Consider the following 17,058-nt stretch of genomic DNA (forward strand, 5'->3'; position numbering starts at 1 on the left):
CTGTTTTTGTTGTGCACTACCAAATACCTACTATAGCATGCATGTCGAAATACATAACTTTCACGGAATAGCATATAATTCTTATTATTCACCATGATACTTATTTTGAGTACCAGCGTTTTCTCAAGACAAATAGTCAAAGTGAGACATGGGGTCGACGATAACACTTACCGCTTGTCTCCAGCTCCAACTCAAACCTCTTGCTTCCTCAAACTAGGGGTGCACCAAATGATAGGTATCTAAGTATTTACATTCACAAAGATGATATCAATTCACTCTTGAAAAATCAACAGTAGTTATAATAACCATAATATGCTCTTACGTCAAGTTTCAAATAATTGGTAAGTATCTAGAAGATATTAATCTTTTATATAATTTTGTCAATGCGATCCGCTGTCATATCGCTTCGTCTCCATGAAAACCCGTTATTCAAGTCCTCCATCCAATTCGGTTAAAAAAACTGTACGATTTTACTGATCTCTTTAGTTAATTCTTCGACGTTCTCAAAGCAACTCTACTCTATGCTACTCAAATTTCGGGCATTCGACGCCTACGGCACGAATCACTTCTCCCCACGAGAAAATCAAACAAATCAGACAGTATGGCCAGACCACTGCCCCAATATTAACTTGAATTATTTTATGCTAAGTAGCGAAACGACAAACAAGAGCACCGGGAAGTTAAGGTACTTTGAATATTGGTAACTTTTATTTTCGAAGATCTAATCCACGATGATACTGTGAGAAGGTCGTTGTTGGTGACTTTCGTCTTGCCCCACCTCTAAACCATGTTGTTAAAAAAGTATCCCTAAGGAAGCGCACAGTATGCCAAATAACTCTCAATGTGGCATGGAAGACCTGATAGCGAAAGTGGGATTCTTCCACGAAGGCTAGGCACACATATTTGTTTTACCCAAATGTCTATTGGTGATTTTTAACGGGTTATGGTGGACTTTCCACCAAGTTCTTTGAGCTTGGACTTGTCACCTGACCAACATGTCTACGTGGCTGAGAACTACATGATGCAAGTGACATCCTCTAGAAATATCCGAGAATATGCTCCAAATAGGAAAAGATTCTCAAGTCGGTCCAACTGATGGTTGTTCCCATCGGACAGTTCGAGCTGGTTGTCACAAAGGTCAACTTTGTTGCTTTAAAAAAAAATGTCGCGTCTTATTGCGAACGGGAAGATCTACATAGACATAGTTTTGTATGTCCGTATTGGTTTAGCTTTGTTTTTTGTATTATTATAAACCTATATTAGTAAATTCATTTATTTTATGTTAGTTCTCCATACTGCTCTCTCCCAGGGCATTTTTATCACTATTATTAATAACTCAGTAAACTCAATCAAAGCTCACTCAACAGCGTGGCGACCTCAGTGTTGGGTATCTGCCTTGATACATTACCAGCGAAAATAACTGCTGATGCTTCACATCCAAACGTAGGTTCTCGTGATACGTTAGATTTAGACCGAGTGTGGAGCGCAGCGTTTGGTTTGGAAGTGTCATTGATTGTGTTGTCCATTTTTCAATTAATATGTTTTTCGATCAATTACCTATTTGTCAAAAATACTATCGCGTCCATGTTTGTATTATTGTTACTGTCTAACTAAGTTTTTGCAAGTATAAAAACTAATCATAAGTAAAAAAAACTACCCTAACACATCATTAGAGCGTCGAATTAATTCAGGAACCATGGCGAATTACGTGTGGCAACTTTTCTTGGCACAACCCTGCCTCCGACTGCCAACTGCCAGCATTACTGCCGTTTCGCAAACGACAATTTACTACTCACTTACCTCCTATCTCTCCTCCAAGAGACAGATCTCCATCTGATAATCCGTGACATGGCAACAGGATTAGAATGGACTGCTCGGATAAATTTTACAACAAGTGAAATGTTGCTCGCCTGTTCGCTCGGATTGAAAACTCGATAGTTAGTACCTAAATGAACCACTTTTAATACCCGTACTTACTTGGCTAGATGTGATGAAAGCACTGTTGACCTGATTATCTGAGAAATATTCTAAGTTAACGTGGCTAGTAAATTTATTAATCCAGAATAAATATTGTTCATATTATTATCTTCGAATTTCGATTGTTACTGAGTCGGATATTTTTTTTCTCTACGATATAATGTCATTAAGTACCTACCTACATATAATATAACACTCTTTAAAATAAAAATATATATATCTACAGCAGGGGTTTCCAACAGCGTGCTCGCGGGCGCAATTCCACCCTAGATCCAACTAGCGTACACCCGAAGAAAAAGTTTGATAAACGAAACAAAAAGGACTATAACATATTCCGTGTCCGTAAATTTGTAAGTATGCAGTTCGCCGTATCACACTTCACCGTGAAATGATGTATCGGAAATATAATATGGTCGTATATTAAAGACGGTCAAACCCTAACCTCTTTGGGTTGTATAGTACTGAGATAGAATTCATGCCTAAATAAAACACGGTTCTTGTCGGTTTACAGAAAGCCAGCGGCAAACAAATTTTGAAAATAGCCGATATAAGTACTAGATTCATGAATTTTGCGAAAATCAGAGATGACCGTATAGTATACGGTCATCTCTTTCCAATAATAAAGCTCACGGCGAACTGTGCCACGGTGAAATGTATTACTTACAATTTACATTTAACCTATATATTTACAGTAAATGTTGAATGTGCCTGTTAATATATTGTAATGATATTAAATTTTTGTATTGACATTATTAATAATACCTACATTCAGTGTCAGTTTTATCATCGGTGTCTGAGTACAAGTACCCAAAGTAGTACAAGTCATTATCAACCGGGATCTATATCCACTGCTACATGAAATCCTCCATTAGCTCACTCCACTCTTGTCGATCCCCGATCCTTCGCTGCCATATAGATCTGTCAAAATTTTCGAGTAGATCATCCAGCGGATTTCGCGGCTGTCCTGTGGTTGCTTAGTGCCCCTTGAGTATCACAGTTTGTCTGGCGATTGTTCATTCACCAAGCAACGTCTATCAGATTGCGTTTTCTTACATGCCTCATTATCTATTGGTTAATTTTGTGATCTCTCCGCGTTATGTCCAACATATACCTATCCTTGCCACAATTATTTACCTAAAATCTCTTGCTAAATGAAGGTAAGGTCGGGTTCATGAATATATACAAACTACTTCGATCAATCATTTGATTTTTTTTCTATCTGCAAGTTAATATGTAATGATAGGTACCTGATAAGTCATACCGGCATTTAGCGGCCAAATTTACTTATAAAAAATGATAGTGTTAACTGAAAATTTCTAGCTTATGTCTATTTTTTGAATTACAAATTAGTTTTAATAATCTAAAAAAATACCTTCAAAACTAAAGAGTTGCTAGATGGTTCCGGAAAGGTCATGGTTAGTTTTAAATATTGTATAATATTTTGAGCCGTCCTGTTACTTGAGTCATTCAACCTTTCATTTCAATTCAACTGTAAACTATATCACACTGGAATCGTTCACTTTCTTCAATAAACACGGCTCTCCATAACAATTTCTTGAATATTGGAACCCTCCTTACACTAGACCATGGGTGGCCAACCTTTTCAGCAGCCGGGCCAGATTCTAAAAATGAGATTTCCTACCGGGCCGCACAACCGATTTTTTTTATTATACAAAACAAAATAGAAATATATTATATATTAATAAAATAAAACAAAAATGAGAATCAAACATATTTCTTAGATAAGACTTTTTTTAAATAATAAAAATTAAACAAAATAGGTAGGTAATATAAAAATAACAAATTTTAGTGATAAGTTTGATTTTGTGTGGCAGAACTAAGTGCATCAATATCGATATCGGGTGAAGTTGTTCCTACACGCAAACAGTTTTTCAAATGCACATCAGTGATTCGTGTTCTCACTCGGGATTTGATATGCTTCATCCGACTAAACAGCAAGTGAGTGTTTCCAAATAGTGAAGTCATTATTAGAGCATGTTTGTAAAATGCAGGATATTTCTCCTTGTCCAAATATGTTTTGTAAAACTCTTCCAAACCAACCTGATGGAATTTCTCCTTTAACTGTTCATCGCAACATATTTCACAATGTTACATTTGTAAATTTCCCGGTAATAAATTCACGTCTACGGAGAATGGCGTTGAAAATGCAGCAAAAACCACACCGTGCTTTTTAAAATCTTGAGCCAATATCTAATCTCAATTTGCGAAAATAGCACATCTAGCGGCAGCATTTAAAATTATTTTTATTTTATCACTGCTCCACGGGCCACAAGTTGACACCCAGCGGGCCGCGGTTTGGCCACCCATGCACTAGACCAAGGCATGCCAACGGCTAAAATCTTGGTTTAAGCTTTATCAGTAGGTATATTGTTATCAGCTTTTCTCAGTTATAGTTATTATTTATTACGAGATAATCATGTTATTGCATCAATAGCTAATATGTCACTCTTCTTAATACCTTATTAATCAACTTACCTATCACATAATATTAGTTTCCTGGTTCCTTCTAAGTATCAAATGCTTATTTCAATACTAATCGGTTTTTGTAATTTTCTTCAGATTACATAATTTAATTTTCAGTGTAGGTATATAATATGTTCTGAAGATTATCTGATAATGAGTAAAGATATAAAAAAATAAAATATCTAACAAAGTTAAATGTGTGTGTTCTTTCTTAATAATGTGAGTTAGTACAAATAAATTTGAAAAAAAGTCTCTGGCAGTATGATTTCGTATTAATTACATTAATACTTTGGACGCGGAAGACGCACACGGTGCGTAATGACCAGGCGGCCGATCGATGTAATTAACGTGCATTTTAAAGGGGGCAATTAAAATCTCATTATCTATTCAGCAGCGAAAGCGTTAAGTTCACTTAAAGCTTTCGTTGATATTCCGCTTGATTTCAAAATAAAACCTACAGAGTCAGCTTAGCTTGATTGTATTTATTCTGTTTTAATTAACGATTCTGAAGTGACTAATTCGCCCTTGTCGATGATAAATTAAGTTGTAAAGCGCTCTCCGTGTTGATTTTCGGCATTCAATTAACTTAATGGCGACACTGTTCTTTTCCAGGCGCCGCCTTCTTACGGAGAGCCGGAGATAAACAGCGACGAAAGAGGCAATGACGGAAAAGAACCAGAGCAACAACCAAAAAGCGATCCCGAAAAGGCAGAGTCATCGAAAACTCAAGTCAGCAAACCTAAAGAACAAGAAAGTGCTCAATTCACAGTAGATGCCTCGCAGCCCAAAGAAAACCCTTTGAAATTAAATGAATTCGGCCTCCCGCCGAGTCTCGTTCCGATTCAACAATATTCACAAAAATCCACTTATCATTTTGATCCCTATAATCTTTATAATCCATATTTTTCCGATCCTTACAATGGCTTATTGCTCCCATATAATAATCCTTATTATCAATCGCCGTTCGCACAAAATCCTTTCAATCCCTATGTTGTTCATAATCCCTTCTATAATCTGGACCCTCATTCGCATGGGCAACCTGAAGAACAACCACAAATACCGCAGCATCCACAACAACCGCAGCATCCACAACAACCGCAGCAACCGCAACAACCACAACGTCCACAACAACCTTTCCAGCCTCAACCACCTCAACAGCTACCACCTCAACAGCTACCACCTCAACAGCTACCACCTCAACAGCTACCACCGCAACAGATACCACCTCAACAGCGACCACCCCAACAACTACCGCCTCAACAGCCACCACCACAACTTCAACCACTGCCACAACAACCACCGCCACAACTTCGACCCGTGCCGCAACAGCCACCGCCTCAACTTCGACCCCAACCTCAACCACAACAACCACTACGACCGCAACCACAGCAGCCACAGTTTCAACAGCGACCACAACTTCAACCGCAACCAAACCCCCAACTACAACCACAGCCACAATTTCAACCTCAGTTCCAGCAAGAAGATCCGCAGTGGAATTTCCCGCAAGACTTGTCGCCTCAATGGCCACCGCGATTTGATTCTCCCCAACAACAAGATCGACCACCATTCCAACAACAACCACAAAATACAATTCCTCCACTAAACATTAAAAACAACAACAGTAAAAACTCACAAATACCAGACGTACCGCCTCCGCCCTTGCCTTCAGGTGGACTTAGAGATAACAAGAAACCATCTAGCTAAATAAATATCTACTCTAATGAATATATCGAAATACGACAATTTACCATTATTTTATTAAATAGGTACACCAGTTACAAAATCGATACTATCGGTAAGTACATAATATTATTATGTCCTCTGTTTTCTTCCGCGTTTATAATGGTGAAAAATATTGTCAAACATTTTAAAAATAATATATAAAATTGTTGAACACATGCATAATATTAACACTACAAAATATGCATACTTACTAATAATATGACATATCTCGTAATTTGTAAGTAAACATTCAAAAATCACTTTCCATATTGTACACTGTATCAGATACAAAATATTTCGAATATGAAAAATAGACCGTCAAAATGATTTTATCTCAGACTGAAGATGTATTCGTAGTTCGGAAATTTTAATTTTGTTTTAGTAATAATACAATAAAATGTTATTATTTATTAAATTCTATTTTAAGTTCACGGTTTTATATTGACCACTGTGAAGAATTATAATATAACATTCGTACCACTCGATTTGGATAAAATTATTTTTTTCGTCATTATTTTTTAATTTTTAATGACGTATTTTTAAGTAATCTATTTTCCACATTGTGATAAAATAAAATTGTGGTACAAATTATTTTTAATTGAGCCTTCCGACTATTTTTATCAAATATACTTATATTCGAAAAAACATCTTTTATTTATTCATTATTATGATATTGTTTATTTGTCTGTAGCGGCTGACATCTATTGATACATGTATGAATGAAAATTAATCGCAGAAACTTTCTAAATTTTCTTGATGATTGTTTTAGGGAAATTTGTTCTTCGTAGTATTTTTATTGATTTTTTTCAACCTTTTCATAAATTTCCAGATATTTTTAATTAAAAATATTATTTCCTTAAAGTATTTTTCTGAAAATTGTTCAAAGCGACACTGTTTAGCGTAAACTGACAATTTGAAATATTTTTGATAAAATACTTCATAGAATAAACAACAGATGTCAATATTTAATTTTAAATCACTTATTCATCCAATAAAATGTGAGTTCATTTTAATAAAACGTATTTATTTTATAGAAAATAATCTCCATAAATTTTCACTGTAAAATAGAAACCTTCACCATATTCTGGGTTGATTGCAATTCCCACCCAATTATTTCCTGGTCCTCCATCTAGAAGCCTTGGACGATCTTTGGCTCTCTTCATGTCGAAAATTTCCACACACGTTATATTAGTATATACAGGCATCTGGATCTGAAACCAATACAGTAATAATTGACTCAAAAAAAATATTCCTGTAACAATACCTACCTACATAATTTAGCACATCATCAGTTATGCTAACAGTCCCATTCTAACAATCGCATTTACTGGGATTACAAAATCAAATAAATTCTGTGACAGAATGGATTAATAAGAATAGTAGAAATGAGAAAACCAGTCACTATAGATAGGCCAAGACTTTGTGACGCCAGTTTTTGGTTTATAACTGAACTGCAAAGTTCCTTCAATGTCGTCAAAATATTTTGTTGTTTACAAAGTTGGGTGCACGTTGCGTTAACATGGTAACATTTAATGTATAATATAAGTATTGAAAATAGCACAATATTTAACAAATGTTTATGAGCGTACTTCAGTGAAACGGCAAATAATTTTCAATAGTAGGTGCGACGAAATTTCTCACTAGTCGCCAATCGGAGACCGACAGTCGAGGTGTCCGCACGTCGATTTGTTTTGTCATGGCGTCGGATGAAAATATTCTTAAATCGTGTAAAGATGACTAAAAAACTTTACGTAGGTATGTACTTAAAAAGGAAACATGTCAATGAATATACTATTATTATTAGTAATGTAACAATAAACATAACATTAAATGGACGCATGTTGGATTTTTATGACAAATTATATTTCATTCGGCACGCGTCATTTGCACAATCCGCACATCGCCTAGCAACGATCTTTTTAGACCATGCCTCAACTGAAGTATTGCCTTAAGTGTACCCCATCGTGTCCGGAAACTTGTACGTATGCAGTTCGCCATATCACACTTCACCGTGAATTGTTGTAACGGAAATATATGGCCGTATATTAAAGACAATCCAACCTCTTTGGGTCGTATAGTACTGACGGTGATCCATGTCTAAATAAAACAGGTTCATGACGGTTTACACTTTATAGGAAGCCAGCAGCAAATAAATTTTGAAAATAGCCGATGTACTGGATTATTTGTTAGTGTTAGGTAAGGTTGGGTTTTCATTCTTGAATTCATGAATTTTGCTAAAATCAACTATGAAAATTGAATTAATGTTCATATTAAATCTAATAAAATTGGAGACCGTGTAGTATACGGTCATCGCTTTCCGATTAGAAAGCTCACGGTGAACTGTGTCACGGTGAAATGTTTTACGTATGATTTACATGTAACCGTATCCCATTTCTCCACACTCGAGAATCGTACCTCGTTATCTAATCGTTCCCTGTAACACAACGTCATTATCATAGTCAATAGTAGATAGGTATCTAATAACGGATGAACACTTATAACACAATATAACTAATACGTGCGTAGGTGGTAAAACCTAAATGACGGAATGCATACGCCAGGCACTCTTAACCTATGGGCCGCGACACAAAATTGGCATATTCGAATATTTTTGAGTTGATAATCTATAAATTTACAAAATATATTTTTAAAATCGTATTCAGAATTGGTTTAGTCTTCTCTGTCGGTGACTCTCCACATACCGACACCACTGTCAGATAGTGTTTCTGTATTTTTAATAAATCAGCAACTAAAGAAATCTACGCAATGGCGCAATCATGCTCATTTAATTAGCTGATAAGACATCATGATAATAATTAAATTAATATTAATTAAATTTTAATTATGGAATTACGTGGGAGAAAAGCAACTTGACTTTTTACTACCCTTAATCAACTGACGTAATATTATATTAGAAACATTGAATTTGCAGAAGGTGATATAAAAAAATATTATCAGATATTTTATAAAATTTCAAAAAAAAATCAGAATTTGATCAATATATTCCCAAAGGAGATATCTTCAAATATAATTGGGTAATGGGTATTAATGCAATTTAGGTTGTAAATTGGTTACCTAACCTAACCTACATCATCTACTACAGCAATTCATCTAAATGTGAAGTGACGAAGCACCTAATCTATTATTGTTCTTTGCAGCATCATACATATATTATTATATTGTGTAAGTCATGATAACAACAACCAAATTCTGAAGCAGGCTGAAACCTTATGAAACCACCCATAGATGGAAACCGCATGTGGTGAAACCAGTATGCTATAAGTACTTAACTCATGATTTCTGTTCATATACATATATTATGGGGAATATACAATCATTAACGGTTTTCACAAAGTGCCGATAACATATTTAAAAAATTTTGAATTCACATCGGAAATTGATGGTTTCACAAACGATCGACAACAACTTCCTACTGTCAAATGGTGGGTTTTCACTATGGAAATAAATAGTTCTCACTTGTCAATAGACTATTGTGACACTCAAAAATGAATAGGTGTATCGACGTAATATATATTTTGCTCTTCTTTGCGGTTAAATTAACTAAAAAATATAACTTGAATATAGATACTTAATAATATGTATTGTTCATAGTATATTCAGGTATAATAATAGGTACTTATATAAAATTATGAAAAAACTCGTTTAAAAAGAAATGATCGATTCGATGAAAGGTTATATTAATCAATATATTGTTATATGTACTTATTATGTATGTCATTGTATATCTATAGCCATACTCATATATACTTAATGAGAATATATTACTATGATTAGATATAATAATTTGCAAAATACTGAGATAAGCAGTCTTACCTGCATAAAGCTTTCAGCCTTGGTTATAGCTAGATAAAATGTTTATTCTGTAATGTAATATACGATGAAAAAATACTCAAGTGAAAAAAAATCATTGTTAACTTCTGAAAATATAATATGTGGTAGAATACTGCATTCCATATTGTTTTCAAAAGATATGGATAGTGACATACAACCCATAACGCGACAATATTAGCGAGAGAAAGAATTAATAGTAAAGTAACAATAATATTTGCGATTTTTTTAATCCGTTTTAATACCGATCCTATTGAATTCATCCGAAAATATCACGTTATTTTGTCTGTACAATATATAGTTCAACCATTATTTTGATAATATGTTTTTACGATTTATATCCGTTGTTGTACTGCATTATGCTCTATTACCAATTTTGCATATTTCTAAAATATGCATGTCTAATTGGAAATGACAAAGTGTCACCAGTGCAATATAGCAGCAAAATTAAAACTGTCTATATCCTATATAACGGGTATCATCATTCAATTAATTAGCATCACTTTTATTTATTAAACTGTTCAATTAATTGATAATGTAGTTGCCCCATATTGCCCACAAAGATATGTACCCGTTGTTGTACTGTATAATTTTCCATGATTAATTTGCCATATCTCCAGAGTCGACATTAAAATATGATAAATGCAAAATGACATAATGACACCAGTGCAAAATGATGACAAATAATATAAAACTGTCAGCTCGTGTTGATACACCATTTAAAACGCATGGACTTTCCCTACCAAAACACCATTATGATGTGATTCTTGATAATGCCGTTTAAATAATCCACTATCAATACAATCTCAGATCAAATGTGATTTCGAAAACAGAGGAATGTTCAACTACCAACTTTACTGTCGATGTCATTAGAAACATTATTGTATTACAGGTGAAGTTATCTGATTGTGATTTGAGTATTTTTTTTCACAATCCGCTCACTCTTCGAAATCAAAAGATTACCCAACACTCCCATATTGTCGAAAATTCCTGAACACCAAGACTAAATTTAGCTACTCTACTAATTGGTATCGTCCAGTGATATCCGTAGGTAAAGTGTCGCCCCGTATATTTGTACAGAATTATGGTATAAAACAGCGATTTCCAAACGGGGAGACGCGGAGTGTTGTAAAGGGAGGCGCGAAAAGTTTAACGCAATTAATATAGCTTTTGGTTTGCAGTTTGCAAATGCATAGTTTATAAATCGGCCGCTAGTTATAAACTACATAAAAAACAGTCTTATAAAAGGTTGTTTGGAAACCTGTCTGAAGATATGGAGACTAATTATATAATACCTCACTTCTATACTATTGTGAAGCGCGCTGGCTATCTCTGAAAAAAAAAATAAAGGGGACCTGGGGGCCCGCGCATAGGAGGGGCCTAGCGTGGCGGGTCAACCAGCTAAGTTAGATTAACACATTATAAATTTACTCTAATAGTAAAAAAGTCTCCTCGGGGTTATTGCCATATTGGCGCTAATTTGTTTCAGAGCTATCAAATATTTAAAATATGTGGGTTAAATTGTGCGTTACAATTTGATGTGATACCTATATGATGATTGCATTTGATGTGATACCACACTTCCCTTAACCTCAGCGATAAATAGGTACTTTTTTGACTATTTAAGAGGTGTCTGTATTATTTCATGAATTAAAAGGGGGGAGGCGCCAATATTAGATTTTTTTTAAAAGGGAAGCCTAGTAACATAAAGTTTGGAAACCACTGGCATAAAATGTGAATATATAACTTTTAATATTTTATCATTTTCTTTCGAGTATCCTTTACCGAAAATATACTTGAAATTTTTAGAACTCCAACAAACACATCCACTGAGCATGAGACCAAAGCAGTAAACAGCCTGCACTGATACTACTTGTTTTCTCTAATAGCTTAACATTTTACATTTACACTATTATGTTTCACCTTAATTCCTGCTTCAACTTGAGACAGCTGATCCGAATTCAGGATGAAGTGTTCGGTGTATATGAGTGGTCGCCGAGTGTGGTCACAGATGCCTCTACTCACAATTTGTTCCGGTGCCAATATTTCATTTTTTTCCTCTGCGAAAACACGACTAGATTATACATTTTAATATTTCAATTAATGACACAACAATGAAAATAAATATAAGCAGAAACATTAGCATTCTAAAATTCATTTTTAAAATTTACGATAAACCTTTAAGTGAAGTATATGATTACATAAAAGATGAAAGCTACATAGTCCTTCAAGTTAGTCTCTTTTCATAAAATGCACTATACTCCTACTCGTATATGTTTTTCTGAGCGGGTCAGTAATGCTTACAAATTATTTGAGTAAGCATTTTGCTTGGACAACGTTTTAGCATATTTCCATAGTTTTAAATGAAAATCTTCAAATATATTGCTGGCTCGATAGTTATTTCTACTTTTACATCATTATCAACACTGTGATTAGAAATCACGCATGTTTTGATTCGTATTGGGTAACATAATAGTATATTATAAGTACATAATACAATATTACACAATATCAATTAAATTGTTTTACCTACAGATGCTCCAATTACTATTACCCACTCGTGTAAAAATATCAAATGGACACAATTTAATAATTCACTTTGTATATGGTGTCCCAAAATTCACGCAAAATTTGAATTTTAATTAAAAATGAAAACGCGTTGTTTTTTCGTGAAGCGCTCCATTTTTAATAACCCTGTATCAGCGGTCACACTGTCTTTTTTTTCGTTGACAACACTTTACCGCACAAATGACGCAAAATTCAAATCTTGTGTGAATTTTGAGACACATTTATTAAAGTTTTGATACATAATTATATTTTAGTACGTAATACATACATTATGAGTTTTCAATGCACAATTAATTATTAATTTAATAGGGTGAAATATTATCGAAGCTTCCAAGGGGTGTTGCATGTGAAAATTATTATGCAATAAGATATGTTATCGTCTTGCCTCTCTCACCCAATTCCTGAACCACATCCAAGTTCTCTCTCTCTCAACTATGTTAAATCCGAGCAGTCTTGGAGATCGGGTAACCAACAGGTGAAAGACGAAGAAGTGGCCTTCCGATATTAGGAGAGTTGGACGTTGGTCTAACAGACTAACTTCATGAACGATCTGGATTAAGGCCAAGACCGACCAAGGGATGGTGTCAAATATATTGTAATAAATATGTGAAATTCACAGTAAAATATCATGGAAACAATCTCACATTAAAAATCAATATTGCAGTAAATCATTCCTCACCATTATTTTGTACTGTCGGCAGAGCTACTGCCGAAACATTTGTAGGACTATTATTTAATTCTTTTCCTTTAGTATTACTCTCTATAAGAGGATAACTATATACACCAAAACCACATAAAAACAAATAAAATACACAAATAAATTCGGACTTCATTTTTTATTTTTTGTTACGTATACACTGCCAAGCTATACGAATGACTAAAATCTAAATAACTGAGTACCAAAGATTATTCGTAAATCATATTATATTCGGTATTTGAGTGGTATAAGTGTGTAAACCAAATATGTTAAAGTAAACGTTAGTAAAACTTGGAAAAAATCACTACGGCTAATGATAAAATTAACTGCGGGTCATTTGTGCCAAGCTTTGCATACTCGGAGATTTGTTTTCCAAAGTGCACTGATATACAATAATTTAAATTAGTGTTACGAACCTTTAAATGGTTTTCTTTAAATTTACAAATTAGTTATGTAACCAAAAAAAATATGTTCAAATCTGACTTCGGCCTTTTGCCTATCCAACAGGAGATGTATCATATCTGACCCCACGAGATAAAAAGGTTAGTAGACAATAAATTATTATTGTTTATGATTTTACGAAATTCGGTTACAAAATATCGTTTCAATTTATTGTGAGGCCATCTTTTTTATCGAAAAACATAAATATTTTCAGGCAACCTTTTCGGTTATAAGAAATTCCATGATAAATAATAAACAGATGAATTATCATTTATTTACAATTTTATTTTTATATAGTATGTAGTGCAATTGTTTTTAATAAACCATTTATTTTATTCGTATAACATTCCATATTATATTGAACATACCTACATAGCTTTACTATTTGTTTCAAATGTGATTTCTTCTAGTAGGTGTAATAGACATGTTATATTCTCAAATCTTGTGAATTATTCGTCTAATAAAATAAATTATTTATTAAACATTGTTAGCAAGTTCAAGTAGACGTTATAAATAAATATTTGGCGAGAGCCGGGCGTCGGTTAGTAATTAAAGCAATAAATATTCCCTGATTTAAAACACAAAATAGGATAGTCAATAATAATATTGCGTGTAGGACCTACTAGTTTAAATTATCCTAGTTAAGTAGGAGGCCTGTAGAAAGCATATTGGCGCGATACCATTGTCAGTCAGGCGTCGTATTTCTTTCAAATATGATTTTTTTCTAGTAGGTATATAACTGAGGTGTTTTCAAGCTATGTATTATCAATAATTAATAATATTTTATAGTTTATTGATAAATATAGTCCTACCATAAAGACGCTAAATAGAATATTTATATGGAACCGTTATGATATCCAAACAACATAAAATAAATAGTTGTCATTGGGATTATCAAATTATTTTATGACTTTAATGAATTCCATTTTAAAAATAATATTAATAAATTTACGATAACTGTCTCTGACTGACTAACTGACTCTCTCTAGGATAATAATTGGAATCGTTATTTTCCTTCCAATGATGCTGCAGCTCCATGTCAAGCATTGCCCTTCTCTATGATCTTCAACACATACAGCCCAACCATACACCACATCGATCCTACAGAGCCATGGTATTTCCACCTGGCTGACCGGTGTGGCTTATTTTTGGAAACCGTGTTCTGAGCATTATGGTGTACACATTCTGCTCATATAAACCATAAACCTATGAACTTGGATGAATTTTACAGTGTTTCATTGTACTTACATAATTCTCAAGCTAGACTATAACTTGGGTCCAAAAATCATTCTTAAAACTTTTCGTTCAAAAGAATTAAAATTGTTAATCAATAATATATTTTTTTTATTTTAATTTAATTCATAGGTATACTAGATACACACTTAATACGATAAACAAATTAATAATCGTTGTCAAAATAAAGTTCTCATGTAAATTTCAAATAAAGAACACAAACTTTTGACGTTTAACAAGTTGTATTGTTTTTATTAAACGTCAAATCATTTCAATGTCTTAAAATTATTATCTTCTCAATAATAATATTAGAAACGTATTAATACTTGCCTGACATATTTTTCGTTTACTCTTTTTTGTTCTAACAAATAAATAATTATTGGTTTATAAATTATAATATGTGTATTAGATATTATTGGAATTGTAAAAGTGGACACTTTAACCTCATCTTTACAAACTATCAACTTACTGTACTATCAAAATGGCTGGTAAAGTATACACATATTTTTATATTTATCGTATATAAGTTTCAAGCATGACAGAAAAAGTATTTATTTGAAACTATTTAGAAGTAGTTAGCGAGATTAAATATCACGGGTATTTACTAAATTTAATGGTGTGTGGAACTACAACCAAGACAGGGTAAGAAATAAGATAGATCAGAATACATTTTTCAAGATATAGTGAGGGTATTCTGAAACAGATACCTCTCACTTGTTATCAATGTGAAAATGGTCAGATGGTTTATTATTTTGAATGACATAAATTTTAAAAAAATAATGTTTTGCGATGTGGGTTGTAGGTAGATAAGGTCGCTGATTAGGAAAAGTTGAACCGTTTTAGAATACAGATAAATACCTAGTGCTGTAACTGATCATTCGTGGAAGAATATAAGAATGTTGGAGTACCGGAGAAGAATAACTTTGTGACTAGACAACCTCTGAGATTGTGTCAGTTGCAACATGAAACTGTTGTTCTGAGCAACTGCGCCAAGGGACGAAGTAGCGACGATGTTGTTAGCGGAACCATAATATGGAGATATTATACTTTAAATTTTATTATTACTGTTGTCATGTGTTGCAAAGTATGTATATATTATTTTTGCAGGTTTTTCTATGTTTATATCTACATTCATAATATGTCATCATCAGGGGCGCGACAACCCGGTGTGGGTCCTGGCCTCCTCCAACAGCTCCCTCCACCTGTCCCTATCCAGTGTGGCCGCTTTCCAATTTGGTACCCCCAGAATACGGCAGTCACTGGCAGCTCCATATAACCAGCGAATCTTTGGCCTACCTCTTCTTCTACGTCCTATTGGATTGCTGGACATCACTCTCTTTGCCGGTGCATTGTCATTCATATGGTGCACATGACCTAGCCATCGCAGTCTCCCAATCTTAATTGATTGAACTGCGCTGCAATCTTCGTACAGCCCGTAGAGCTCAGCATTATATCTTCTCCTCCAATTGGTGCCATCCCTGATCGGTCCATATATACGGCGGAGAATTTTTCTTTCAAAGATGTTCAGGGCTCGTTCATTTCGCAGAGTTAATGTCCAGGTTTCCGATGCGTAGGTCAGCACTGGCTTTACAAGTGTCTTGTAAAGAGTGCTTTTAGTTCGACGAGATAGTAAGCGGGACTTAAAATGTCTTAACAGACCAATGTAGCATTTATTCGCAGACATGATTCTCTTGTTGATTTCTTCTGTAATATCATTATTTCGAGTTACAAGAGATCCAAGGTATATGAAACTGTCGACCGTTTCAAACTTGTATGCACCAATATCTAACTTTTGTGCGACTTCTCGTGGTGTGACATAGACAGGCATGTATTTAGTTTTTGCCTCGTTTATTTGTAAGCCCATTCTTTTGGCAGAGGCTTCTAGTGCTGTGAATGCCTTTTTCAGCGCCAATTCTGATATGATTCATAATATGTAAGTACCACTAAAGTGCAAATTACACGAGCAGGTTTTCAGACTCAGTGACTCACACTGATCATTCGGACGGATCGTGAAATATCAGTTTATATTATAGACAGATTAATAAGAATATATTTTAGCCCGACATGACTTGACGATTGGGGTGGCT

At 34.1% G+C, this 17,058-nt stretch overlaps 1 protein-coding gene across 1 annotated transcript; it reads right to left on the minus strand.

The window, feature by feature from the left end:
- Positions 1–7,186: 7,186 nt before the first annotated feature.
- LOC147072355 (uncharacterized) lies at positions 7,187–13,478 on the minus strand. The gene is made up of 3 exons (XM_085947031.1): positions 13,280–13,478; positions 11,956–12,092; positions 7,187–7,394 (listed from the first exon to the last, which is right to left on the minus strand). The coding sequence occupies exons 1-3, from the start codon at positions 13,431–13,433 to the stop codon at positions 7,212–7,214; spliced, it is 474 nt and encodes a 157-aa protein (XP_085803157.1). The 5' UTR covers positions 13,434–13,478; the 3' UTR covers positions 7,187–7,211.
- Positions 13,479–17,058: the final 3,580 nt, after the last annotated feature.

The sequence above is a fragment of the Rhyacophila brunnea genome, unplaced genomic scaffold (genome assembly GCF_057557595.1).
Source record: "Rhyacophila brunnea isolate RB1 unplaced genomic scaffold, BYU_Rbru_1.0 scaffold_2, whole genome shotgun sequence".
In the NCBI taxonomy this organism is placed as follows: domain Eukaryota; kingdom Metazoa; phylum Arthropoda; class Insecta; order Trichoptera; family Rhyacophilidae; genus Rhyacophila; species Rhyacophila brunnea.

Coding starts and splice junctions, on each gene's coding strand:
- LOC147072355 (XM_085947031.1), bottom strand. CDS start 13,433: ATGAAGTCCGAATTTATTTGTGTATTTTATTTGTTTTTATGTGGTTTT. Junction 12,093..13,279: donor GCCGACAGTACAAAATAATG/GTGAGGAATGAT, acceptor GTGTTTTCGCAG/AGGAAAAAAATGAAATATTG. Junction 7,395..11,955: donor AAGTTGAAGCAGGAATTAAG/GTGAAACATAAT, acceptor TATTGGTTTCAG/ATCCAGATGCCTGTATATAC.